General features: G+C 46.9%; 1 protein-coding gene across 1 annotated transcript in view; it reads left to right on the top strand.

The window, feature by feature from the left end:
- Positions 1–27,886, top strand: part of NECTIN4 (nectin cell adhesion molecule 4) — a 139,028-nt gene that overhangs the window by 87,150 nt on the left and 23,992 nt on the right. The window contains exons 2-3 of the mRNA XM_060253399.1: positions 20,222–20,575; positions 23,572–23,862. Of these exons, the coding sequence (XP_060109382.1) occupies positions 20,222–20,575; positions 23,572–23,862 (645 nt within the window). The remainder of the gene's footprint in view (positions 1–20,221; positions 20,576–23,571; positions 23,863–27,886) is intronic.

Raw genomic sequence — 27,886 nt, 5'->3', positions numbered from 1 at the left:
TCCCTCTGTACCACCTAGTTCCCCCAACTGCCTGGAATGCTAGGAATGGGTTGGGGAGTCCCTAGGGTGGAGAGAAGTGGCACAATGGCTGGTTGCCAACTCTCCAGGGGGGGCCCAAATATCACCAAGAAGGGTTCTTAGCGAGTCCAGAGGGAGGTTAGGAAGCTGTCACGTCACGCCTAACCAGAGCCCAGATAGGGACAGTGGTGGCAGCACATACCCTGAGGCAGCAAAGTGGAACGACCCTTTCAGGTCAGCATACTGGGAAGGGCTGGGCAGGGCCGGGGCCAGCTAGTGGATGCTGGAACGGTCCGCCACATCAGCCACTTTGGGTTCCCATTGGGGAGAAAGGCAGGAGTATGAATAAGGTAAATAAATTCTATGGCATCTTTATGTTACCTCTCTGTCAACATGGACAGTTAGATCAAGCAGTCACTCCTGCTATCCAGCTGGCTTTTATGGAGGCACAGGCTCTGTGATGGAGGCACAAGCTGAGAGCCAGTGTGGTGGTTAAGAATGGTGGACTCTAATCTGGAGAACTGGGTTTGATTTCCCACTCCTCCACATGCAGCCAGCTGGGTGATCTTGGGTCAGTCACAGTTCTCTCAGAACTGTTCTCCCAACAGCAGTTTTTACAGAGCTCTCTTAGCCCCACTTACCTCACAAGGTATCTGTTGTGGGGGCAGGAAGGGAAGGAGATTGTAAGTCACTCTGAGACTTCTTCAGGTAGTGAAAAGTGAGCTATAAAAACCAACTCTCCTCCTCCTCCTCTGAGTTTAGGCTTCCCTTAGCCCCATCCACCAAGTAGGCTAGTTGTGCACTGCCCCCATGGTAGTGGAATGTTGTTTACCGCCCAGGTATCTCTTGGCAAACTGCCCATTCCTTGGGTGTGAGGCCTGATTCAGAAAGGTGGCATGGGAAGGAACGGGAAGCAGAATTCTGTCTCGGATGTAGTTGGGTTGCATAGGTGGTTTTGCTCCTTCACAATGGTGTTTTCTTTACCAACTGAAAGCAGAATCCTAAGCAAACACCGTTTACCGACACCACCTAATAAGCACATATCAGGTTTGTTACGTGGTTTCTGGCGAGGCGGCATTTGGGCTTAAAGAAAAGGCCACTTTGTTGACACAAAGTCCTGCCTCCTGTCTCTGTGCCTTGGTTTCTTTTTCTATACAAACAAGATGGTGCTAGAAGTTGGGTTGCCGGACCCCTGCTGGGGTGGGGGAAACCCCACTTTTGTGGGATGCTTTTCTGCTGCCAGCCAACTGGCAGGGGGAAGCCTCTCTCTCAACTGGCCTGAAGTGACTTCATCCTGTTACCGATGTCACATGGATGCTCTGGGTTTTGGGCAAAACTCTATGGTAAAATTGGCTACAAGCCATAGAGTTTTGCCACAAAACTAGAGTGTCACCACCACCCCAGCATTGGCAATGTGATGACAAAAGATCCCAGAGATGCCCAAGGATCCCCCTGCTGGCTGCCAGGTGGGACTTGGAAGGCTGCCCCAACTCCAGGTTTGTCCAAAAGTTTTAAGAATTTAGCTTCCTTCTCAGGGTTGCTAGAACAAAGAGTCAACGTATCTGGATGAAACAAGTTAAACTGCTTTTGTGTAGAGATTTCCCCCTGCATGGAGAACAGGAAGCCCCTGTATTGAAGGGGAACTTCCACACAATGTCATGCTCATTCTGAGTACAACTTGTGGAGTTTCTATCTGTGTTAGAAATGCCAACATCGGCTTAGGAAATTCCTGAAGATTTGGTGGCATTGCTTGGGGAAGATAGTTTTGGCAGGGGAGTGAGCTCTGTGAAGATGTAATTTCATAGAGTCTGCCCTTCAGTGTTGCCATTTCGTCTGGGGAACTGAGCTCTGCAGTCTAGAGAGGAATTGTACTTTTAGGAGAACTCTAGACCCACCTGGAGGTTGGCAACTCTAGTCACCATGGAGAGGGGATGGAGCTAAGTTCTGCTATCAAAATGGCATGAGGCAACTTGGTACTAAGCTCCATTTCTCTGCCCTTTAATGGGTCCCCCCTTCATTTCTCTGCTGAGCCACTTTGTAGTGTGACACCATGGGCTCAACAGAAAAAGAGAAACTTGGGGGAAAGACCAGGCCACATGTTTGGTTGCCAGCTCCAGCTTGGGGAATTTCTGGAAACAGTGCCTGGGAAAAACAGAATTTGAGAAACGCTCAGTGGCAGTCAGGGCCGGTGCGTTGGAGTCAGCGAACTAGGCTACGGCCTAGGGCACCGGCTCCCACCAGGGCACTTCCCTCCCGGCATGATCGGCTGCTCCCGTCTTCCTCCCCCCACCCGGCACGATCGGCTGCACCTAGGCCCTTCTGCTCCTGCCTCCCCTCTACCTGGTGCGATCATAGTCGGGAGGCAGCGTGGCAGCGAACCTTCGGGGGCGGGGAGCGAGTGCACTCAGAGCCAGGAACTCTGAACTCACCCACTGTCTCCCTGCCCTTGTCGAGGCTTTGCAAGCCTCACAAGGTGTGTGTGTGGGGGGGGTCCCGGCCCTTTCCCGCTTTAAAGTGGGAGAGAGCTGAGAATAGGGGGGGCTGTGCGCTGCATGTGACCTGATGATGTCGCTTCTGGTGACATCACCAGGCGTGCACAAGTGAAAAATTAAAAACAAAGGGGGCGGGGGGCTAAGTTCGGCCTGGGGCTCTGGAAAGGCCAGCGCCAGGCCTGGTGGCAGTGTGACTGCATACACTCTTGTCATTTGTTCTACAGGAATTTATCTCACTTCAAAAAGGATGTGGACAGAATGGAGCAGGTGCGGAGGAGAGTGACAAGGATGTTTAGAGGCCTGGAGACCAAGCCGTATGAGAAAAGGCTGAGGGATTTGGGAATGTTCAGTCTGGAGAAGTCAATGTTGAGGGGGAACATGATTGCTCTCTTTAAGTATTTGAAGGGCTGTCACTTAGAGGAGGGCAGGGAACTGTTCCTGTTAGCAGCAGAGAAGAGGACTTGCAATAACGGGTTTAATTTAAGGGCAGGAAGGTCCTGGCTGTGTTTTAGGAAAATCTTTTTTACAGTAAGAGTTGTTCAGCAATGGAATCAGCTACCTAGGGAGGTGGTGAGCTCCTCATCACTGGCAATCTTTTTTTTTTTAATTATAAGATCTTTATTCAGAGTTCCAAATTTACAATGAATATACTTTTAGGAGAACTCTATTCACTTGGGATTCATACTTGTAATACAATTAAACTTTTAGCAGATAGAAGGTTAGTGAAATGCCATTAATGAGAGATACTCTTTGGGACCTTTTGACTAAACTTCAAGGCTTTCAGGAGAGCTCACTTATGAGGGCAGACCTAAATTATTTGATTGATCTTAATGCTGACAGGAAATCAAACGCTCGCTGAAAGTGTGCCTTCTATGGCTGTCCCAATTTCACAGGTCTTGGTGCGCTTTTAGAGACTTTTAATCTCATTGACACTCGGAGGCACTTGAACCCGACGACTCGTGATTATACCTATTTCACTGGCAATCTTTAAGCAACAGCTAGATGAACATTTGTTGGGGATGCTGCATACTGATCCTGCATTGATCAGGGGGTAGGACTAGATTACCTGTATGGCCACTTCCACTTCTATGATTTCTGTATTCTGGAGGACCGTTCTGGGAGAACTCCAGCCTTAGAGCATGGCAACCCCAGGTGAGTGGGGAGGGGCTGATTACATTGCCACAGCACCTGCGATTTTGATCTTCTTTACACAAGTAAAATTGCTTCCTTTCCATTAGTATTTCTGAAACAAATGAAGAACTGTTCCTTGAAATAAGCTGATAAGGGATGTCACAAGCAGGGGACCAGGGAGGGTCTCTGTTGGCTGTCACCACCAGCAAAGAATCCTAAAAAATCCTTAAAGATGGCATCAAAACCAGAGATATTGCTATCTGGGAAGGGGGAGAAACAGAGTGGAGGGGTGCCAAGATAGAAAACAATGCTTTTCTTCAACATCTCTGCCTTGCAAGCCCTGCGGAACCGTAAAAATATAATAAATTCCAATCTACCTGAATAGGGTTACCAGGTCTTTGTTGAAAAATACCTGGAAACTTTGGGGGTGGATCTGGGAGATGGCAGGGTTTGAGGAAGGGAGGGGCCTCAGCATGCTACAATGTCATAGAGTCCGTCCTTCAAAGCAGCCATTTTCTCCACGGGAGCTGATCTCTGCCAGCTGGAGATCAGTTGTAAATATGGGAGATCTCCAGGCCCCTACCTGAATCTGGAGCAGATCTCTTGGCAAGTTGCTTTGAAGGATTCTGGAGGATCTTATTATCTTATTTCCATATTAGTTTATTCTGGATAAAGTTGTGTTTTGTTCACCTGAGGCGGCTGAGAGGTGATATGATCACCATCTTCAAGTACTTGAAGGGCTGTCATATAGAGGATGGTGTGGAATTGTTTTCCATGGCCCCAGAAGGTAGGACCAGAACCAGGGGGTTGAAATTAAATCCGAAGAGTTTCTGGCTCAACATTAGGAAGAACTTCCTGACAGAGTGGTTCCTCAGTGGAACAGGCTTCTTTGGGAAGTGGTGGGCTCTCCTTTGGAGGTTTTTAAACAGAGGCTAGATGGCCATCTGATGGCAATGCAGAACTTGTGAATTTAGGGGGAGGTATTTGTGAATTTCCTGCATGGTGCAGGGGGTTGGACTAGATAAGAACATAAGAGAAGCCATGTTAGATCAGGCCAATGGCCCATCCAGTCCAACACTCTGGGTGTTTTCGCACTCACCTTAATCAGCAGCAACCCCCTCTTCACCATGCAGGATCTGCGCGGATTTCGCACTAATTGCCGCGGAGCACCCGGAAGAGCCGGAAAGTCCCGGCGCTTTTGCGGTGCAAACGGAAACCGCAAAAAACCAGTTTCCGTTTGCGCCGCAAAAGCGCCGGGACTTTCCGGCTCTTCCGGGTGCTCCGCGGCAATTAGTGCGAAATCCGCGCAAATCCTGCGCGGTGAAGAGGGGCGTCGCTGCTGATTAAGGTGAGTGCGAAAACGCCCTCTGTGTCACACAGTGGCAAAAATTTTTTTTTTAATATATATATATATATATACACACACACACACACACACTGTGGCTAATAGCCACTGATGGACCTCTGCTCCCTGGAGGTCCCTTCCAACACTATCATTCTATGAATTTGCGTTATGCTGAGTCAGACACTTATTCTTTCAAGGTCAGTATTGTCTGTTTTTACTTGCAGCAGTTCTCTAGGATCTCAGGTAGAGTGGTGATTCACATCACCTGCTACCTGAGCCCTTTGGTTAGGGATGTCAGGAGGTGTGAATTGGGAACTTTATGCATGCAAAGCGGATGCTCTGTCACTGAGCTGTGACCCCTCCTCTCAGCTCTTGAATATTTCTGAATGACTACATCTTACAGGGAGAGGCAGGGAGAAAAAAACCCTAAATTCTACTAGACCTACATGTAAATTCCAATCCATCAATATTCTTCTGCTTCCTAGAAATTTCCAGTGGAATTCATTTGCCTATGAATAATACAATGGAGGGAGGAGAGGGGATCATAGCTGAAACACAGGGAAATAATTCCAGTCTATTTGAAGGCTTGTCCAAGTGCAGAAGTAAGCACTTGTTTACATTGGCAATATTTTCAACATTGTACCAATGCACACTCACATAGTCTGAAAGAATCTTACTCATGCTGGACTATTTATTTTATACTTCATCTTTTGAACAAGGGATCTTCAAGACAGTTTACAGTTCACAAAAGCAATAAACAAAATGGCTTCAAGTTGAGTGGGACTCCAGACTAAGTGGTTAAGGGTTCAAAACGGAAAAAAAAAGATTATGCATCTCAGGTCACATGCAGCCTCAGTTTGCCTCCAGCTGTGCGGGAAAAGGAGAGGGGCTGTAAGCCTTCAACCTCCACTCAGTTTTGCTGTTTGAATCCCAATTCCTTGCCATGTCATTAGCATTTTAAAGGCAGGAAGTGTGTTTTAAAAATACTTGTGTATTCTTTAAAAACCAAATAGTGAAGTGAGGGAATCAGTTTCAAATGGCAGATGTAGAGGAGGTTGAGAAGGGTTAAGCTCCCTCTTCCTTTCATGTGCAGCTAGGGATGCCAGCCTCCAGGTGGGACCTGGGGATCCCCAGGAATTACCAGTACACCTCATCTCCAGACTACAAATATCAATTTGCCTGGAGAAAATTGATGTTTTGGAGGGTGAACTCTATGGCATTGTACCCCATAGAGGTCTTGGACATCCCCCACCTCTGGCTCAGACCCAAATCTTCAGGCATTTGCCAACCTGGATCTGACAGTTCTGAGGCTACTCAAACCTGCAGTATATATTTTATGGATGAAATCAGAACATAAGAACATTAGAAGAGACCTGCTGGATCAGGCCCATGGTCCATCTAGTCCAGCATGCTGTTTTATACAGTGGCCAGTCAGTTGCCCTGGAGGGCCAACCAACAGAGGCCCAGGTGTTCCCCTGATTCTGCCTCCTAGCAATGAGATTGAGAGGATTATTTCCTCTGTATTTGGAGGTCTCCTTTGGTCATCCTGGCTGGTAGCCAATCATGGATTTATTTTCCATGAATCTATCTAATTCCCCCTCAACACCATCTATGCTTGTCGCCATCATTGTGCCCACTGCCAGTGAATTCTATCTGTTGAAGAAGAAGAAGAAGATATTGGATTTATATTCCGCCCTCCACTCCAAAGAGTCTCAGAGCGGCTCACAATCTCCTTTACCTTCCTCCCCCACAACAGACACCCTGTGAGGTGGGTGGGGCTGGAGAGGGCTCTCACAGCAGCTGCCCTTTCAAGGACAACTTCTGCCAGAGCTATGGCTGACCCAAGGCCATGCTAGCAGGTGCAAGTGGAGGAGTGGGGAATCAAACCCGGTTCTCCCAGATAAGAGTCTGCACACTTAACCACTACACCAAACTGGCTCTCTCCAGTTGTCCATCAGTGTCATTGAGTTCCCCTGAGTTCTAGTATTCTGGAAGAGTGAGAAAGCTTTCTCTCTTCTACTTTTTCCATTCCATCCATAATTTTATAAAGCTTTGTCCCCACTTAGTCATTTTTTAAAAACCAAACGTCCCAGACTCTTCAGCCTTTCTCATAGGAGACAAAATCTGAGTCCAGTAGCACCCAAAAGCCCAAACCTTAAAGGTAAAACAAAATTTTCCAAGGTACGGTGCAGAATGGTCAGCTGCAGTACTGCACTCCAAGCTGTGCTCACGACCTGGGTTCAATCCCAGTGGAAGCTGGGTTTAGGTAGCCAGCTCAAGGTTGACTCAGCCTTCCATCCTTCTGAGGTCAGTAAAATGAGTACCCAACTTGCTGGGGGGAAAGTGTAGATGACTGAGGAAGGCAATGGCAAACCACCCCGTAAAAAGCCTGCCGTGAAAACACTGTGATGCGATGTCACCCCTGAGTTGGAAATTACTGGTGCTTGCACAGGGAAATTCCTTTACCTTTGTAAAGCTTTCATGAATCAAAGCTCACTTCATCAGATTTGGCTGTATTTGACAAAAAGTGAGCTTTCACTCACAAAAACTTATACCATGGAAAAATTTGTTGGTCTTTAAGGTGCTAGTGGGATGGAAGTTTGTTCTACTACCACAGACTTATATGGCTATCCACCTGAAACTATCATATGGAAGACACTACAACCCCTTAATAATCTTGTTTGACCTCTTCTGCACTTTTTCTCGCTCCCTAGTATCTTGTTTTGGAGTTATGGCGATCACAGTATTCCAAATGAGGGCATAATATATAAATATATAATATATTATTCAGAGGCATTACTATTATAATATATGTTCAGAGGCATTACTATTGGCTGTTTTATTTTCAGTCCCTATCCTATGAATCCCTAGCATGGAAGTTGCCTTTTTCACTGCTGAAACTAGCGGGTTCCAGTCTCAAATGGGGATTAGAAGCTGGGTTCCCAGTCCTAAATCAGCACTTTGACTTCTGGGCAGGGCATGGAGTTTAACCCTCCAAGAAGTGTGCTGCTGCTTACAGTGAGTGCCCTGGCAGAGAGAGCCACTGCGATGTAGTGGTTAAAGGGTCAGACTAGGATCTGGGAAACCCAGGTTTGAATCCCCACTCTGCCATGGAAGCTTGCTGCGAGACTTGGGGCCAGTCCTGTGCTCTCACCTAACTGACCTCACAAGAGTTGTCATGAGGATGAAATGGAACAGAATGATGCAAGCTGCTATGGGTCCCATTGGAGAAAAAGGCGGGATATAAATAAAGTAAATAAAATAAACTCCAGCAAGCTCTGCAATAACGCAAGAATTTCTGGCATGCTTTTGTCCAATGATGCAATGCAACTGCGTCAAAGGGTGTGTGTGGCTAAAATGTCTTGGACATTTTATACACTTGACTATGTGCTTAGTTTTATTCTAAGGGCATAATTTGCATTTTTCAATTATGGGAAGTTTTTAATGTCAAGTGCAGAAGTCTAGGACCAATAGCAGGATGGAGACGCTCTGCATTCAAATAAAACTCTGAGAGGATGTGATTTTTCGAGGCTGGACTTCCAGCTGTTTTAAAATTTGTTGTCATCTTCCTATGACCTTCAGTGAACTGGATTTAAAAAGACTGGAGTTAATTAAAACAATCAGCTCTGGGATATCTGTTAAATGGGAAAATGAATTGTTCCAAACTGTTCACTATGTATTTTCATAACAAAGATTCGGCACCAACCACAAAGGAACAGCTTGGGGTTTTTGACTGAATTGTGTGAAACAATGGCTTTGGGATAATGCCGAGTCTGTTTAAATACAAAAGTGTTCAAATTAGGATTGGGAAATTCCTGGAGATTTGGGGGGTGACATCTGGGAAAGGCGGAGTTTAGTGTTGCCAGGTCTGTGTTGGGAAATATCTGGAGACTTTGGGGTAGATCTGGGTGGGGTTTGGGAAGGGGAGGGGCGGGGCCTCAGCAGGGTACAATGCCATAGAATCCACCCTTCAAAGCAGCCATTTTCTCCAGGGGAACTGATCTCTGCCAGCTGGAGATCAGTTGTAAAAGCAGATCTCCAGGTGCAGGCTGGCAACCCTAGCAGGGTTTGGGAAGAAGGCGGAGTCCAGCAGTGTATAATACTGTAGGGTCATAGAGCAGCTTAGTCCACTTTCCAAAGCAGCCATTTTCTCCAGGGAAAGCAATCTCTGTTGTCTGGAGATCTGCTGTAATCTTGGGAGATTTCCAGCCATCACCTGGAGGCTGGCAACCCTATTTTAAATTCAGAAAAGGCCATGGTTCTGTTGGAGCTTAAGAGGTAAGCTTCTCACCAGCAATGGAAAAAACCCTTGCCTTGGAAGCCTACTCCTGCACAGAGAGTAGGGCTGGGAAATTCCTGGCAATTTGGGGTGAAACCTGTGGAGGATGGAATTTGACGAAGGGAGTCTGCTTTCCAAAGCTGCCATTTTCTCTGAATGTGATCATCAGAGTGGGTCTTCTGGTCACAACGGGCCATATAATAATAAGAATATACAGATGAGAGAATTAGTTCAGATGGTGACATCACCAGGTTAAGAGCTTTCCCAGCCTCATAAACATTTTGTTTACGGGGTGGCATTGGAGAAGAGACACCGAGCGCTTGAAGTCTGCCTGCCATCTTATTTATGAAGGCAGATTCTCACACTATATTCCCTCCCCCCTCCGCTAACATGCAATGTTACCGTCAGCATCTTCAGGACTAGGAGGGAATCTTTTTGCAAGGCTATGGAGCTGGGATGCCTGCTGTTCTCTCCCTGCATGTAAAAGAACCCATTGTTAACTAATGAAGGAGCAATGCTGTTTGCAGGAGCCTCCCAGTTTCCATCCCTGCCTCCACCTGTCCTTCTGAGAGCTTGCAGGTATGCATGGCCACAGTTCCATAGCAGGATGCATGCTGTGTTGATATGCAGAAAGTCCTGGATGCAAACCCCAGCACCAGGTCCAAGAAAGATCTCAGCAGTCGCTGCTAGTCAAAGTAGGAGGTATTGAACGAGACAGACCATGGTCTCGTGCCAGGATAAATTCTGACGTCTTGGGAGGGGATGCGGCTCAGCGGTAGAGCATCTGCTTTGCATGGAGAATTTCTCAGTTTCAGTTCTCAGGTTCTCCATTTACCAGATTTCAAGCGGCAGATGTTAAAGGAAAGGGACAATTCACACATTGCACAGTCCTCATGGAGGACACAAGTCCACCATGTAGATTTAGAGCCAGATATGCTGTATGTGGCCCATGCTGGGAACTTAATTCCCAGACATGAGCAGTCTTTATTCAGATTGGGATCATGGAACACCAGAAGAAGGGCTTTGCCTTCCTGCCCACTGTCATTTTCCCAATCTGAAACTGCCCCAGGGAATTAACTTCAGCAACACAGACCACACATAACATATCTGTTGATGATGAATTGGCCCTCTCCCTAAGAGCCTGGCGCACCACTGCCAATCAGAATAGACAGTACTGAGTTAATTAGACCAATGGTCTGGCTCAACATATATTGGAAAGGGGCTCTGGCTCACTTCTGTGTCTGCTGAAGGTCCCAAGCACTGGAAGTGAAAAACTCTGAAGCCTCTCTTTGCATCAAGTATGCAAGTAATATAGAGGGAACAGGAGAGCTAGCAAGGTGGACAGGTCAGCTCTTTCTGTATACTTTCCTCTTGTCCATTCTGCTGCTATTTCTTTGATCTCCAACTTTAGGGACTTCCTTCTAGCTATCTCTCTCTTGGCCCTCTCCCTCCATCTTCAAAGGGCAGCAACATGTGCTCCTGGAATCTCTCTCCATCCCAAGTTCAAATCCATAGCTAAAATGCCTACTTTTCTATTAAGCATTCTTCCTTAAAGGAGTATGTATCAGGTGGACATTTTTCTAATGCAACCTACCCACTTCCACTAGCATACAGCCAGCTTGTGCTAACATCCAGTGCTTTTTTGTTATAAAAAGGTGTTAGTACTCATATATAAGGTTGCACCCATTTCCAGCAATTCCCTCTTCAGGACTTGAGAGAGCCCCCCCTCCCCCCCAGGTGCATGAGTGCTACCACAAAAAAAGCCCTGCTGACACAAGGTTCAACCCCTAGAATCTTCTGTTTAAGATAATAACACTTAGGAACATCCTTGTCTGAGATTTGCCAGTAATGTTAATCAATATAAGACAGTCTTGTATACCCATTTGTGAATCAGAAGTGTGTGCGAATGGGTTTTCAGACTGAGGAAGGAAGTTTGGTAGATGGCAGTTGCAAGAGGTGACTATCTGGATGACTGGATTTCCTGCAGCTCATCCTGTTGGTACTCTGTGAATTGAAAGCTGATGGTAGGTTAGGACTGTGATCTGAAAAATCTCTTGTTCAACCTTTGCGATGATTCACCAGGAGGCTTTAGGTAAAAGCCATTGTTCTCCATCCCACAATCTTCCCACTTGCTCTGTGTGTTTGTGTGTGTGTGTGCGCCTCCCCACAAAAGATGCTGATGTCTATCTGGGAAATCATAGCTTCTTGGAGTCCTTTTTCCCAATCTTGAGGTGCGAGGGCTGACTGAGTGCCATCTGTACCAGAGGAAAAGCATGCTGCACATTCTCAGAGGCATTCCTTAACCATTATTTGCATACATTATTGAGCTGGTGTGGAAGTCTGGTTTAGATTAGGCCTTGGTTGCAAGCAGATGTTGTGCACAGAATCTAGGACTATCTGAAGCTTAGCTATGAATGGCTTTGGTATGGGCGTGGAAAATGTCTGATGCTTTTAAAGGATTAGAATGCATTTTCTGGTGGATTAGGGTTGCCAAGTCCAATTCAAGAAATATCTGGGGACTTTGGGGGTGGAGCCAGGAGACTTTGGGGGTGGAGCCAGGAGACACTGGGGGCGGAGCCAGGAGCAAGGGTGTGACAAGCATGATTGAACTCCAAGGGAGTTCTAGCCATCACATTTAAAGGGACAGCACACCTTTTAGAATGCCTTAATTCCATAGAAAATAATGAAGGATAGGGGCACCTTCTTTTGGGGCTCATAGAATTGGACCCCCTGGTCCAATCTTTTTGAAACTTGGGAGGTATTTTGGGAAGAGGCACTAGATGCTATACTGAAAATTTGGCGCCTCTACCTCAAAAAACAGCCCCCCCAGAGCCCCTGACACCCGCGGATCAATTCCCCATCATTCCCTATGGGAATCGTTCCTGGAGGTGCATAATGGCTATGGGGGTGGAGCTTCCCCCGCCGGCCAGCTGGCTGGGGGAGGGGGGAAGCCTGTAAAACCAGGGGATCCCCCGCTGGGACCTGGGGATTGGGAAACCTATGGTGGATTGAGTTTGGTGTGGGGTTCTTTCCCCATCCCGTTTTTTGAGGGGAAATCTTTGAAACAAGAGGTCATGGATAACTTGATTACCAAGATCATGTCTACATACCTTTGCAGGGATAAAAGCTGCCAGGCAAAGGACAGTTTTGGCCTGGAAAATGATGTAAGCTGAAAGATTAACCACCAGCTTCTAGTGGTGTAGCAAGAAGGACTGGGCTCTTTGTCCTGTTCAACCATCAAGGAATCAAAAATCCAGACCAAGTTCATTTAAAACTGCCTCTTTAATGCATGCTTGTGGTATACCAACTGCCAAATGAGTTGAGTTGGAGTCTTCCCTTTCCCCTCTGAGGCAGCTAAGGCTGGACTCACAGCACTCCCAGTGGTAAGGAAGACTCACTGCAGGGTGGGGAGTTACAGATGCATTACCAGATTGCTTCTCCAAAGTTGGGTAGAGTTGTGCTAATCCCATGTACAATAGCAGTGGATAGTATAGCCTATGATAGCTGTCTCCTTAAAGGTAGGGCAAGGGGGGCATTGTCCATGGGGCAACTGCCCCCCTTGCCCTATGGATAATAATCCAGTGTCCCCTCCTCAGAGCCATTACTCCACTCAGATTTGCAGCAGTTTCAGCAATTAAAAGCAAATAGTAATCATCAGGTGTTTTCCATGCATCTCAAGTAACCTGTCGCTTGTCCTTTATTCTTCTTCTTTTTCTTTTTTTAAAGGTAAGCTGTTGTTTTTCCTTTATTCTTGTATTTTTATCCAGCTTTTCCGCCCCCCCCCCCACATGGCATCCAGAATACAGCATTTACAAATATAAATATTATTTGTAATATTTATGTTGCCTCTCAGACAAGGCATCTTTCAAGAGTTCAAACAAATGCAAAGTCAAATATGACCTTAAAAAAAATCCCAATTTAAATAGCAGCTGATCCATCAATAACCATTATTAAGAATGATTTCACAAAACACTGTCCAAACAGCAAACGCACAAAGCGGTTTTTAAAAAAGTTTTCAAAGCCTTGACTCTTAGCAGCAGTTAATAAATCACAGTTATTTCAGGAAGCCATCAAAGGGAAATATCTAAACATCAGCAGAAACATTTTTGAAATGAAAATGTCTTTAACAGCTGTTAAAAGACCATCATTTTACATGCCTCGCTTTCCCAGTGATCCCCACACAGAGAGAGAGCCTCACCTTGCTTAGGGTACATACGACAGGGCGGTTTGCAAGTGGAGGGAGGGAGTGGATCTCTCACAAGCCATGGCAAAGCCCAGGTATCTGCGCCGGCAGGTTTATCTGGACTCTCTGGCCCAGCTGCTTCCTTCAGAGACAGGAGCATTCCACAGCCAGCAGCTCAAGCGGCAAAAAGAGGCCGGGGAAGATTGTGAAGCAGAATACAAAAATTAGAAAGGCAAGACCCAAATCTGGGTGTATGCAGAGTGGGGTTGGTAATGTCCAGATGGGGCCTGGAGTTCTCTGAAAATTACAACTTAATATCTAGATTATGGCAATCAGTTCCCCTGGAGGAAATAGTAGCTTTGGAGGGTAGAATCTAATGAGTGCCCTCCCCTCCCCAAACTCCACTATCCCTGGCTCCACCCCCAAATCTCCAGGAATTGCCCATCCGAGAGCTGGCAACCCTACATTGCTGAGGGGAAAGAGGGATGGAGAGAAGTTCTTTTGACGTGTCTGAAAAAATGTAGTCAGATTAAACTTCCATAGTCCCATCGCTATCTGGTCAAACCCAGAAAGGTTCCTTTCTCAGGAGACTTCCACACAGATTATTTGCCTCAGGTTTGATACCATTCAGAAGTAGGCTTGCCAATCCCCAGTTGAGGGATCCCTGTGTTGTGGGCTTTTGCCCACCACTGGCCAGCTGGCTGGTGGAAGTTTCCTTCCAACAGCAATGTCTCATGGCATGCCTACTTCACCCAGAAGTGACATGGGCATGCCGGGAGGGGGACACTCTGGTTTTTGGGCAAAATTCTATGGTTTGAGGGCGATTTTACCATAGAGTTTTGCCCAAAAACCAAAGCATCACCCCCCCCCCCCAGTGTGCCTACGTCACTTTCAAGTGATATAGGCATGGTGCATGATGTCACTTCTGGGGAACGCCTCTGGCTTCCAGAATGTTCTCCCACCCACCGCTGACTTCTCAAATGAACCTGACAACCCTATTGGGAAGTTTTCCCCCCTCCCCACTTCCCACAGCACCATTGTGCATTTATTCCTCTACCAGGGTTTCCCTGGTTTTCTTCCAGTCAAAGATCACAGCAAAGCCAGCTGAATGACTGTTGTGGGGGAACATAGTGGTGGGCAGGGAGACTTATCAGTAGTGGGGAAGGCCTACACCAGCATCTCAGCGACATGACTTCTGGTGCACAATGGAAGTGATATCAGCATGTCTCCAGCAGTGCAAGGATGCTCTGGTATTAGGGTAGAAGGCATTTTTACCATAGAGGTTTTGCCCAAATTCCAGAGTGTCCCCACATCACTAGTGATGTAATTACATCACTTCTGGTGCATGGTGGAAGTGGCATTGCTGGTACTAGTGTGAGCCTCCCTTTCTGCTGATGTCCCCTTGTCAGCCAACTGATTGGGTGGGTGATGGCTTTCTACACAGCAGCCATTTTTTCCACAGCAGTTATTTTTTCCTTCCTGCCACCAGGGGTGCTTGTTTTCTTAATCAGCAACTGAATATTCTCAGGCCTCATTTGGGGCAGGAGCTCACAGGAACAGAGCTCTGGAACCTCTAAATGTTATTGTGCTCTTTCTTTCTAAACCCCCCCCCCCCCCCCAATACTTAGAGCGGCCCTGTGGCGCAGAGTGGTAAAGCAGCAGTACTGCAGTATTGTGGTCTGAACTCTCTGCTCACGACCTGAGTTCAATTCTGGCGGAAGCTGGATTCAGGTAGCCGGCCCAAGGTTGACTCAGCCTTCCATCCTTCTGAGGTCGGCAAAATGAGTACTCAGCTTGCTGGAGGGAAAGTGTAAAAGACTGGGGAAGGCAATGGCAAACCACCCTATAAAAGTCTGCCGTGAAAACGTTGTGAAAGCAGCGTCACCCCAGAGTCAGAAATGACTGATGCTTGCACAGGGGACCTTTCCTTTTCCCCAATACTTGCTTCTGGGCTCCATTGGTCAACCCCCCTGTGAAAATTTTGCCGAACTCCAAGATTTGACAAACTTTCTAATATGCTTCCTTACAAAAAATGGGAAAATAACCAAAACGTATGAAGCAGACAGATGTAATCTTCATCATGCCACTGTGGCCACATAAGAGAAAGTAATGTAAAAATTACGATGGGAGTAAGGTTTTATTATGACATTTGTAATTCAAGAAGCATTTTAAGGTAGATGCTGAGCTGATGTAATTTAGTACACCTTCCAGTGATGGGTGTGTGACATATGCAAATGAGTTGTGTTAATGAGCTCTGGCACCTCTTTTTTCTACAAAATGACCCCTGAATATTGTTATATCAATGTTTTAGTCTTGCAGTACGGCTCTTGCCAGTAGCCTGGGTTGCCTGCTGCTGCTTGGTAGTGACAGGGGGGGAAATTGGAGAAATATGCCAAAAACAATGTTAAGAACATAAGAACATAAGAGAAGCCATGTTAGATCAGGCCAGTGGCCCATCCAGTCCAACACTCTGGTCGTTTTCGCACTCACCTCCAGCCGGCGCGACCCCCCTCTTCACAGAGCATAAAGATTTCGCATTAAATGCCGCGGAGCAGCCTTTTGCGCCGGAAACTCCCGTCGCAAAAGCCGCTCAAACGTAAATCGCCAAAAAGCAGTTTGGTCACACAGTGGCAAAAAATTTATATACACACACACACACACACACACACACTGTGGCTAATAGCCACTGTTGGATCTCTGCTCCATATTTTTATCTAAACCCCTCTTGAAGGTGGCTATGCTTGTGGCCGCCACCACCTCCTGTGGCAGTGAATTCCACATGTTAATCACCCTTTGGGTGAAGAAGTACTTCCTTTTATTCATTTTAACCTGTCTGCTCAGCAATTTCATCGAATGCCCACGAGTTCTTGTATTGTGAGAAAGGGAGAAAAGTACTTCTTTCTCTACTTTCTCCATCCCATGCATTATCTTGTAAACCTCTATCATGTCACCCCCGCAGTCGACATGATAAAGAGTCCCAAGCGTTTCAACCTTTCTTCATAGGGAAAGTGTTCCAGCCCTTTAATCATTCTAGTTGCCCTTTTCTGGACTTTCTCCAGTGCTATAATATCCTTTTTGAGGTGCAGTGACCAGAACTGCACACAGTACTCCAAATGAGGCCGCACCATTAGGCTTCCCAATCCCCAGGTCCCAGCGGGGGATCCCCCGGTTTTACAGGCTTCCCCCCTCCCCCAGCCAGCTGGCCGGCGGGGGAAGCCCCTCCCCCACAGCCATCATGCACCTCCATGAACAATTCCCATAGGGAATGATGGGGAATTGATCTGCGGGTATCGGGGGCTCTGGGGAAGCTGTTTTTTGAGGTAGAGATGCCAAATTTTCAGTATAGCATCTAGTGCCTCTTCCCAAAATACTCCCCAAGTTTCAAAAGGATTGGACCAGGGGGTCCAATTTTACGAGCCCCAAAAGAAGGTGCCCCTATCCTTCATTATTTTCTATGGAAGGAAGGCATTTTAAAAGGTCTGCTGTCCCTTTAAAAGTGATGGCCAGAACTCCCTTGGAGTTCAATTCTGCTTATCACACCCTTGCTCCTGGCTCCGCCTCAATGTCTCCTGGCTCCACCCCCAAAGTCTCCTGGCTCCACCCCCAAAGTTCCCAGATATTTCTTGAATTGGACTTGGCAATCCTACGCACCATCGATTTATACAGGGGCATTATTATACTGGCTGATTTGTTTTCAATTCCCTTCCTAATAATTCCCAGCATGGCGTTGGCCTTTTTTATTGCAAACGCACACTGTCTTGACATTTTCTTGACATGTTCTCCAAAATCCTAGAGCATCATGGTGACCCTATGATGTCCCTTTTGAGGTTGCGATGTCACACCACCATGTATTTATATGTCTTTTCCCCCACCCACCTTCTGCCCTTTGCCAGCAGTTGGCTAGCAATCTTGTCTCGCAGGAAGCTTCAGAATGAATTTAGTAGACAAGCAAAGAACAGGTGAGAAGTGTTGCAGTGTCCTCACCTGCCTCCCTCTCTGTCATTCTTCTGCAAGCAGGCTAAGTGGAATCCATCAGCTCTGGAAAGAATATGTCCCTGCTGTGCTGTATTTTATTAATTGTAACTTTGAATTCCTGTGCCTCTATATTCATTGTTTTTATGCATTTGTTTTGTTTTTAAATTTGCAGCATACACCACTCCGGGAGTGTTTGCTGAAAAGTGGCTTATAGCATCCATAAAGAAATATAAAGAAAAAAAGAATATAATTAAATATTCAAGTTAGAACAAAGGATAGTGTAGTCTGGAAAGGGATAGTCATGTTTAAAAATTCACTACACATGCATACATGGCTGAGGGCACATCTGCACTGCAAATTAGGGTTGGGGGATTGGGGGGATTTACCAGTAAAAAAAAGAAGGCCTAGGCTACACTGCTGGTGCCTCATGGGGAGTGACATCATTATGACAGCAATTTCCAGACAACGCTCTCGTATTTGGGCAAAATCTTTATGGTAGAAGCCGGTTTTACCATAGAGTTTTGGCCCAAATACCAGAGCATCAACCAGAAGTTGCTGATGATATCACTTCCTGTGTGATGCCAGAAATGTGGCTTAGGCCTTCTCCTTTCTACTGGTAAGTCCCCCTACTGGCCAGCTGATTGGAGGGCCTGGCAGCGGGAGACCCCCACCTCCACCAGGGAGTCTGGCAACCCTACAGCAAACAGAAACTGGCTTCTCCTTTGTCTATGGGGTGCACTGGAAACTGCTGTTAATGAAAACTTTGTAACAACAGGAAATAGATTAGTCAGTCCCCCTTGTGGGGAGGTAGGGTTGCCACCTCCAGGCTGGGAAACTCCTGAAATTTTGGGGTGGGGCTTAGGGAGGACAGGGAACTCAGTGGGGTACAATCCACTCTCCAGAAGCATCCATTTTTTTCTCCAGGGGAACTGATCTTTGTAGTCTGGAGATGAGTTGTAATTCCAGAGGTTCCCCAGGTCCCACCTAGAGTCTTGTATCCCTAGTAGGAAAGTAAAAACATAGATAGCAGTCTGTTGTACCCTAGATATTACACTGACGCTAACTATCCCTATTTATCAGGGGCAGTCCCTGTTTTTTGGCATAGCGTCTAGCAAGTCAACAGAAGTATAGTGTCCAGATCACTTTATTCTTCTCTGGTAAGACCTCACCTGGAGTATTGTGTTCAGTTTTGGGCACTACATTTTAAGAAGGATATAGACAAGCTGGAACGGGTCCAGAGGAGGGCGACGAAGATGGTGAGGGGTCTGGAGACCAAGTCCTATGAGGAAAAGTTGAAGGAGCTGGGCATGTTTACCCTGGAGAGGAGGCAGCTGAGAGGTGAAGGGCTGTCATCTAGAGGATGGTGTGGAATTGTTTTCTGTGGACCAGAACCAGTGGGTTGAACTTAAATCAAAAGAGTTTCCGGCTCAACATTAGGAAGAACTTCCAGACCATTAGAACGGTTCCTCAGTGGAACAGGCTTCCTCGGGAGGTGGTGGGCTCTCCTTCCTTTGGAGGTTTTTAAACAGAGGCTAGATGGTCATCTGACAGCAATGAAGATCCTGTGAATTTAGGGGGAGGTATTTGTGAGTTTCCTGCCTTGTGCAGGGGTTTGAACTAGATGACCCTGGAGGTCCCTTCCAACTCTATGATTCTATAAATCACCATCCCAAGTTTTGCCTTTGGGGGGAATTATTAAAACTATTTAGTATGGTTTACTAGCACCATCCTTCCTGATAGATCACCTCACCCTTGAGAGTTTGAGGAATGGAAGAAAAAAAAAGATGACATTGATGGAGATCCTAGGAACTTTTCCTAGTCTCTGTGGTATTTACCATAGAAGTTAGCAGAATTTCCTAGAGCATCACCTGGAAGTACTATCATTTGAATGCTGCCGAGGCACCACTCCCCAAATTTCCCATCATTTGCTAGTGCAGAGTGGGAAATCTACTCAGCTCTCTTTCCAAGGTCTTTAGAAACTAATCCTGTTGTTGGAGGGATAGATGCATCTTGTCTGTAAGTGTATACATGTTAATGCCTGTACATGGACATTAAGGCATCCTATAGTTCTCAGCTTACCCATTCCTGTCCTGTGCCAAGATAGATCCTGATTTCATTTCTATATTTATTTCTTAAAAGTTTTATGTCCTGTAAGAGCTTTCCACAGTGTACAATAGTCTGTGAGGAAATAATGGTTGTTGGAATGACAAACATGTCTTTTGATCTAGGGGACACTGGAGTTTATGGGATTGGTTAGGGTTGCCAGCCCTGGATTGGGAAATTCCTGGAATTTTGGGGGTGAAGCCTGGGGAGGGCAGGATTTGGAGAGGGGGCTCAGCAGTATATAGTGCCGTAGAGTCCACCCTTCAAAGCAGCCATTTTCTCTGGTCTCTGTCATCTGGGGATCTGATCTCTGATCATCTGGAGACAGAGTTGCCAGCTCTGGTTTGGGAAATACCTGCAGATTTGAGGGGTGGAGCTTGGGGTGGGTGGGGTTTTGGGAAGGGAGGTGCCTCAATCTGAGTATAATGCTACTGAGTTGGCCCACCAAAGCAGCCATGTTCTCCAGGGGAACTGATCTTGGTTGTTTGGAGATATAGCAGGAGATCTCCAGGTGCCACCTGAATGTTGGCAACCCTATGTGGAGATCAGCTGCAGTTTGGGGAGACCTCCAGGTCCCATCCAGCAGTTGGCAACCCTACACCTTACTGTCCAATCTTCCTCATTCTTGGACTTCCATGTATGTGCCAAAGGACAACCACTTAATGTGTTTTTGCTCTCTTCTTCTGTCTCCTCAGGTTCGCCAGCAAGGGTGCTGGAGATCCAGCAAAGCATTACTGCTGTGCTCGGCAAAGATGTAGTGCTCCCTTGCTCCTATCAGGCTGCAGATGACGATGCGGTGTTCCAGGTGACGTGGCTGAAGAAAGGAGACGACGGGCAGAGTGTGGAGCTAGGTGTTCTGCACAAGGAGCACGGGGAGCACATCCAGGATGCCTATGCGGGCCGAGTGTCTTGGCAGTCACAAGGGTCCCTGAAGAATGGCTCCATCGTTCTGAGGAATGCGGTGCAGGCCGACGAGGGGAACTATGAATGCCACCTCATCACCTTCCCGCGGGGCAACTTTGAGTCCCATGTCACCCTCAAGGTCCTAGGTAAAGACACCTAGGAAGCCCTCAAAGGGAGGCTCTGCTCTCCATGACATAGTTATCCTGTTCTCCAAGAATCCAGCCCTTGGTTTGGATTAGAACCATGGCATTCAGGGAGGAAGGGGTTCAGTTTTTTGCCCCTGCAGTGTTTACCTGATCCAAAATGGCCCCCCACAAGGTGCTACTTGTCCCTTTGGGGGGCAGTGCATTTACTTATAGGCTACTCATACAGCTCCACATTGAAGCAAATAGTGCCATTTTGAGTTGGTGAAATGGTGCAGGGGAAAAGCTGAAGGCTTTTCTCCTCCCACCCACCACAGTCCCAATTCAAATTAGGGCCCCACAACTGAAATAGGGATTTGGGGGTATGAAACAGCATGAGTGGGAAATTTGAAATTAACTCACACACACCGCACGCATACACACAGAGAGGGGTGGGCTGTGTTTGGCTTTGATTAGTCAGCAATTTGGCAGGCCTTTCCCATGAATAGGAGTGGGGAGCAAGGAAAATTTAGGGTTGCTTAATCTTGTTATGTGGGAAATCCGTAACTGGGTTTCCTGACATTTCCCCCCCAATACACAGAAGTTTCCCCATGGTTTAGGTTCTGACCAATACTCCCCTCTAAAATATGGAATCTTGAGGAAAAATTCTACTTTGTGAGCAACTGGCATTAAAGTTGTGAGCTATTGCATAAATTAGTTTGCTCTGGGGCCATTTCCCCTGAGTTAAGACAAAAAGGTGTGTGCCAGAGGCTAAAAATTTGAGCTAGCTCACACTGACTCAGCTTAGAGGGAACATTGCAGAGTTGCTGTTTTTGTTTTTTTACTTCCTCACTTTTCCATTTGTTCTTAACCTGGTCCGCACTAGACCTTTAATCCTGGTTCAGCCCTGTCCCCAAACTGACAATTCTACACTTGAATCATAGAATCGTAGAAACCAACTCTATGAATTTATGATTCTATGTTTCTAGTGTAGAAAATCAGTTTAGGGACAGGGCTGAACCAGGATTAAAGGTCTAGTGCAGAACTGGTCTGTAGAAAGACAACAAATGGAAAACATGAAAGTGAGGAAGCTCAAAGAAAAACTTGTGTAGTTTGGCACCTGAATCTCAGGAAATCCTCCTTGTGAAAAGAGCCAGTGTTCTGTTGTGACCTCAGATTGCCACCAAAAAACCCAGGGATGGGCTGGGAAACCAAAATGGCCCAGGAGAAGGGCCTCGCCATGGAGGGAGGACTGGCAGGTGGCAGCCATGTGGGTGTCCAGGGTTGCTGCTTGCTAGCTGAGACTATCGTTCCCTCAAGCAAGGCTGTCTTGGGCAAGAGTCTCATCTTGCCTGGGGCTGCCTCATGCATGACAAGACTTGCCTCACCTGAAGCCCCGATAGAGGGCAGGCCTCAGTCCATCATCCCGCCAGGACTTTTCCTGATGACCCTAATGGCCAATCTGCCCCTTCAAACAGCCCAGTGAAGTGGCCAGTTGCGAGCAGATTGGTCATTGTGTCAGCCTTAGCAGGCAGAGACCAAGTCCTTCCCCATTTCCTCCTCACTAATCTTACCTGCTGGAGGATGTGGACAAGAGTTATCTGCCAGTTCACTTGTCACATGGATCACTTGTGCATTAGGAGTTCTGCAGTACCCAGGATGGGCTGATTAGGATCAGGATATTTCAGCCTTTTCCCTCACTGAGCTGTTTTCCTGAGCTAGAACAGCCCCAGGGAGCCACTGTTTTCCTCAATAGGGAAAACTAACATGTTGTCATCCGGAGAGCCAATATCATGCAGTGGTGAGAATGTCAGACTAGGATCTGGGACTCCCAGGTTTTAATTCCTGCTCTGCCATGGAACAAGTTGGGAAATTCCTGGATAGTTGTTTTTGGGGGGGCGGGGGGAGGTTAGAGTTTGGGGAGGGACCTCAGTGGGGTATAATGCCTTTAGAGAGTGAACTTTCTAAAGCTGCCAGGGGAACTAATCTCTGTTGTCGGGAGATCAGTTGTAATTCTGGGGGATCTTCAGGGCTTTATGTGGAGGTTGGCATCCCTGTCATGGAAGCTGGTTGGGTGACCATGAGCCAATCACAAACTTTCTGCATAATTTACCTCATAGGGGTGTTGTGAGGAAAAAATGGCGCCAAGCCATTTTGGGTCCCCACTGGGGAGAAAGGCAGGGTATAAATAAAGTGAGTAAATAAATGAATTCAATTACATGCCCCTTAGGGTAAATATTAGCTCCCTAGAGCCCGTGTAGATCAGGAAAAGCAAGACAGGAGGGAATTCAAGCCCCATTTCCACAGTGCCATCATCAAAATCTAAGTTGGGCCCATGTGCAACTGAGAAGAACAGAACTCCCAGCACTGATAGGGATGTTACTCTCCGGGGGTGGCTGGAAATCTCCTGGGATTACAACTGATCTCCAGGCTACAGAGATCAGTTCCCCTGGAGAATATGGCCACTTAAGAACATAAGTGAAGCCATATTGGATCAGGCCAATGGCCCATATAGTCCAACACTCTGTCACACATTGACCAAAAGTACCAGGTGTCATCAGGAGGTCCAGTAGTGTGGCCAGGATTCTAGAAGCCCTCCCATTGTTGCCCCCCCACAAGCACCAAGAATACAGACAGAATACATCACTTCCCCAGACAAGAGTTCCATCTATACCCTGTGGCTAATAGCCACTGATGGACCTCTGCTCCATATGTTTATCCAATCCCCTCTTGAAGCTATCTATGCTTGTTATACTTTGAAAGATGGACTCTATGGCATTATACCCCATTGAAGTCCCTTCCCTCCCCAAACCCCACCATCCTCAGACTCCCCTCCCCTTCCCAAATCTCCTTGTATTTTCCAAACCAGAGCCAGCATACCTGATCCAAAGTCCACATGGTAACATGTGAATCATCCCATCACTCTCTCCCTTCCATTCTTCAGTCCTAAACTCCCCAGCCCCTCATAACACTTGTGTTTGCTTAGTGATTCACCACGGCTTGCTTACTCCCTCCTACAGTGCCTCCGCTGCCAACTCTAAACCCCGGTCCTCCTTTGGAGGAAGGGCAGGGTCGTACTCTGGCCGCCTCGTGCACCGCAGAAGGGAACCCCGTGCCCAACGTGACCTGGGAGACAGAAGTGGCCGGCAAGAACGAGACTCGCCGCTCCTCACATCCCCGCTCTGCGTCTGTCACCATTGAGTACTATGTGGTCCCTGGGCGGAAGATGCACGGCCAGCTGCTGACCTGTGTTGTCTCCCACCCAGGGCTGCAGCATCAGAAAAGGATCACGCACAGACTCAACGTATCATGTAGGTACATGGCCCTCTGCTCTGAGCTGGGCTACCTCCACTGTTTCCCTCTGTGACCTTTGCAACCATGCTTCTCAAGTCTTTTGCTGCTCAGCCATTATGTCTGGGTTGCTTGGCCCTTTCTTATTTCACCAGATTGGCTGCATTGGGTTTGGGCTCTTGGCTGTGTTTTTGGGGGCGAAGGATGGAAATCCCAGCTCAGCCTTGGCATGGAGTGCTTGGCTGGTGTGGTGCAACTCTTCTGGGAGTAGAGCATGGGCTGGACATACATCCTGGGAAGAGGCTTATACCTTTATGGGAGGGACCATGACTCAGGCTAGGCTGTATTCACCTGATGTCATCTTCACAGCATTCTCTGTTTTGCATTCATTCCTACGGTGAAAACTCGTGAACACACAAAGCTATCTTATATTGAATCAGACCCTCCATCCACCAGAGTCAGTATTGTATACTCAGTCTGGCAGAGGTTCTCCAGGATCACAGGAAGAAGTCTTTTGTGTCACCCAGTATCAGTTCCTTGCAGCTGGAGATGTAGGGGATTGAACCTGGGACCTTCTGCATTCCAAGCAGATGCTCTACCAGCAAGCTGTAGCCCCCTCCCCTGTGCCCTGCAGAGGCTTCTGTACTGGCAACACAGCATCTGTACAGGAGTTTGTGTATTTATCTTCCTCAGGTACCTTTTTATCTGCATTTTTCCCTGCTGCACCACCAAAAGGCTTTGGGTTTTTTAAAAATCACCGCTAAAGTGATAATGTTATTATCAACTTTTTTTTAAAACCTGAGGACTCAGCAGGGGAAATGGCAGCTGCAAGGGCTGGCAGGTGGACGGTGGTGTCGATGTGCAGGGCTGAATCCCAGTGTTGAAGGGCCCTGGGCACAGCGCAACTAGAATCCTTCTCCCTCTCTGGTTCTGCCTCCCTTCCCACCCACTCACTTGTGCACCCCCATCTGTGCTTCCTTCCCACACCCAAGCCTTCCCTTGCCAGCTTCCCCTGCCCAAAGCGATACCCTTTCTCAAACTGTGCTAGGCATTCCACATGTCTGGGAGTGGCACAAAAGTCAATGCTGGGGAGCATGTGCAACCAACAACGTTGATGACAGAACATTCACAATCGAAGGGGCTGGGGAAGCACAAGTGCTGGGGTCTGTGGCAGTGGACCTCACCTAGAGGCCCAGGTCCTGACAGCTGCCCCACCTCAAGAAATGCTGACGCCAGCTCTGTTGATGTGGGCAGGTGCTTGGAAAATGATTGCATTCAAGCAAACAGGGTGAGACCTAGCTTTAACAAAACGCTGAGACAAGCCAGACAAAGTGACCCTTAGAGCTGATACACAGTGATGTTGGTGATCAATGAAAACTCAAACCCTTAGTGGGAATGAATATATGCTGACTTTTATTGATGACTTTTCAAGATATACTGTGACCTACCTAATTAAAGAGAAAAGTCGAGTGCTGGAAAAATTTAAAGTATATGTGGCACAGATTTCAATGACTGCTTTTCCACATGAAAGATCTTGACACGGAAAAGCCACCAGGATTTGAACAATCCAGGATTTGAGCCAGTTTGGTGTAGTGGTTAAGTGTGTGGCCTCTTATCTGGGAGAACCAGGTTTGATTCCCCACTCCTCCACTTACAGCTGCTGGAATGGCCTTGAGTTAGCCATAGCTCTCGTAGGAGTTTTCCTTGAAAGGGCAGCTGCTGTGAGAGCCCTTTCATCCCCACTTACCTCACAGGATGTCTGTTATGAGGGGGAGAAGATATAGGAGATTGTAAGCCACTCTGAATCTCTGATTCAGAGAGCAGGGTGGGGTATAAATCTGCAATCTTCTTTAAAGAGAAGCAACTCTTGGGTAAATTACAAAAGAGCATATATGGATTAAAACAGACTGTGAGATGTTGGAAGGAGAAACTTCCATCAAATGCTAACCAAGGAAAGATTTGAGCAAGGCAAGGCAGAACAATGCCTATACTCAGATATAGAGCCAACAAGTGGACTTACATTGTGACTTATGTGGATAACCTGATTTTATGCTATGAAGGTGAGGAAGACTGTGATGAAATAGTTCAATATCTGAATTAGGAAGTAGAAGTGAAATAATTAGGAAGGAAACATCAACTACTATCTTGCAGTATGGAGTATGGAAGAGGAGTATGAAAGCTATCGTCTCAATCAGAAGCAGAAAATCCTAGAATTTCTGGACTACTTGAATATGAAAGGAGCTAAGCCAGCAGGCACTCCCATGGAAACAAACTACTTGAACCAGCAAGGAAGCAGTGAATTTCTGCCTGACAATGAACAATACAATTCAAATAGCAAATGGAAGACTGTTGTATGTAAGCACATTGATGCGTCCAGATATCACAGTAGCTATGGGCATGTTATTCAGAAAGATGGAATTGCCAAGGGGTGTTGGAAAAGGCAATATCTGGTTCACAAAGAAGAAGCGGAGAAGATGCTGCTAAGAGCAGCAAGAAGACAATTAGATAGGATACTGAGGACAGCACCTTCTTTCTCCTGTTAAATGACATTCCTTGTCTGTCTCTAGATTGCTACTCATAGGGCAATTTCCCCCTTCTCAGAAGCGCCACATTCAGTCCTACCCTCTCTCTCAGCTAGAGATGTAGTTAGGAACCTCTCTCTGTCTCTCCTCTTTCCTATCAAGTATGTTAATTCCTAAATAAAACCCTTATCTGCTCTTTAATCAGGTTGTGTACCGTTGCAGTGTTAATCACTTTGCCAACAGTATTATGTTGAGTAGGTGGGAAGCAAGCAGACAGCCAGGGAGTCTGAACCCCAAAGCAACATCAGTCTAACTTCGATATCTCCAAGGAGTTGCCTTCTTCCAGCCAGAAACCGGGGACAGGCTTTGGCTCAGCGGTAGAGCACCTGCTTTGCATGCAGAAGATCACAAGTTCAGTCCCTGGCATCTCTTGTTAAAAAGATCTCAGGCACCGGGTTGGGAAAGATTTGTTCCCTGGCACAGAGCCTAAAGAACTGCTGCCAGTGAAAAGGTTTGATAATACTGAGCTAGATGGACCAAAGGCCTGACTCAGCACAGCACAGCATATGCGCTTATAATATTGGTCAGGAGTTGTGGCTCAGAACTTGCTTTGCAGGCAGAAAGTCCCATTTCAGGGACTAAACAGATGTGATGTTTTCCACATGAAAGCAGGCAGCCTCTTTGTTGTTTTGTTTCATCTTGTGATCACAGTCAGTTTTATGCCCCAAAAGATTCCTGCGCCTAATCCACTACCTCCAAACTCAAACCTTTATCTCTTAGCAAGGAAATATACCTGGAAGCAGGTGACCACGTGTCTGCCATTTTTCTCTCTGCTGCAGCTGTGGATTCACAGAAGCACTGATCTTTCAAACAGATACAACATTGGCTACCTAGCTGGATTGGCACTGTCTCTGTAGGCCAAACCAAAAGCGAAATAAGTTGATCTTGTCAGCTTGGTGAGCAAAGAAAGCAAGCTGATTGGGCCTTGCCTAGATACCTCCCTCTCATTTCCCATTTCCATCTCCTTAGCCAGAGTTGTCAGCTCTGGGTTGGGAAATTCCTGGAGCTTTGGAGATAAAGGTTGGGGAAGGTGGGGTTTAGGGAGGGGAAGGTCCTCAGCAAGGTATAATGCCTTAGAGTCTACCTTTCAGAGTGGCCTTTTTCTCCATAATGCCATAGAGTCTACCTTCCAAAGTGGCCTTTTTCTCTGTCATCTGGAGATCAGTTGTAATTCCAGGGGATCTCCAGACCCTATCTGGAGGCTGGCAACATTATCCCTAGCAGATGAGGAAAAGGGAAAAGGTCTGAACATGGAGGCAAGTGGGTTAGATTTGGGAGCTGTGGGTAAATAAAACTTGGTGGTTGTGAGAGAAAAAGACAGATTGCTTTTCTACTTCCGGAGATTCTGAGTGAAAAAAGGCACTAGTCTGATGGACACAACACTGATAGGGCAAAACTATGCATCACAATTTTTCACACGTCATGGCTGGGTTCCCCCATTCTGACTTTGACTCAGATGGTC

The sequence above is a fragment of the Heteronotia binoei genome, chromosome 1, assembly GCF_032191835.1.
Source record: "Heteronotia binoei isolate CCM8104 ecotype False Entrance Well chromosome 1, APGP_CSIRO_Hbin_v1, whole genome shotgun sequence".
In the NCBI taxonomy this organism is placed as follows: Eukaryota; Metazoa; Chordata; class Lepidosauria; order Squamata; family Gekkonidae; genus Heteronotia; species Heteronotia binoei.
The sequence above is the reverse complement of the archived record's forward strand: the minus strand, read 5'-3'. Positions and strand labels throughout refer to the sequence as shown.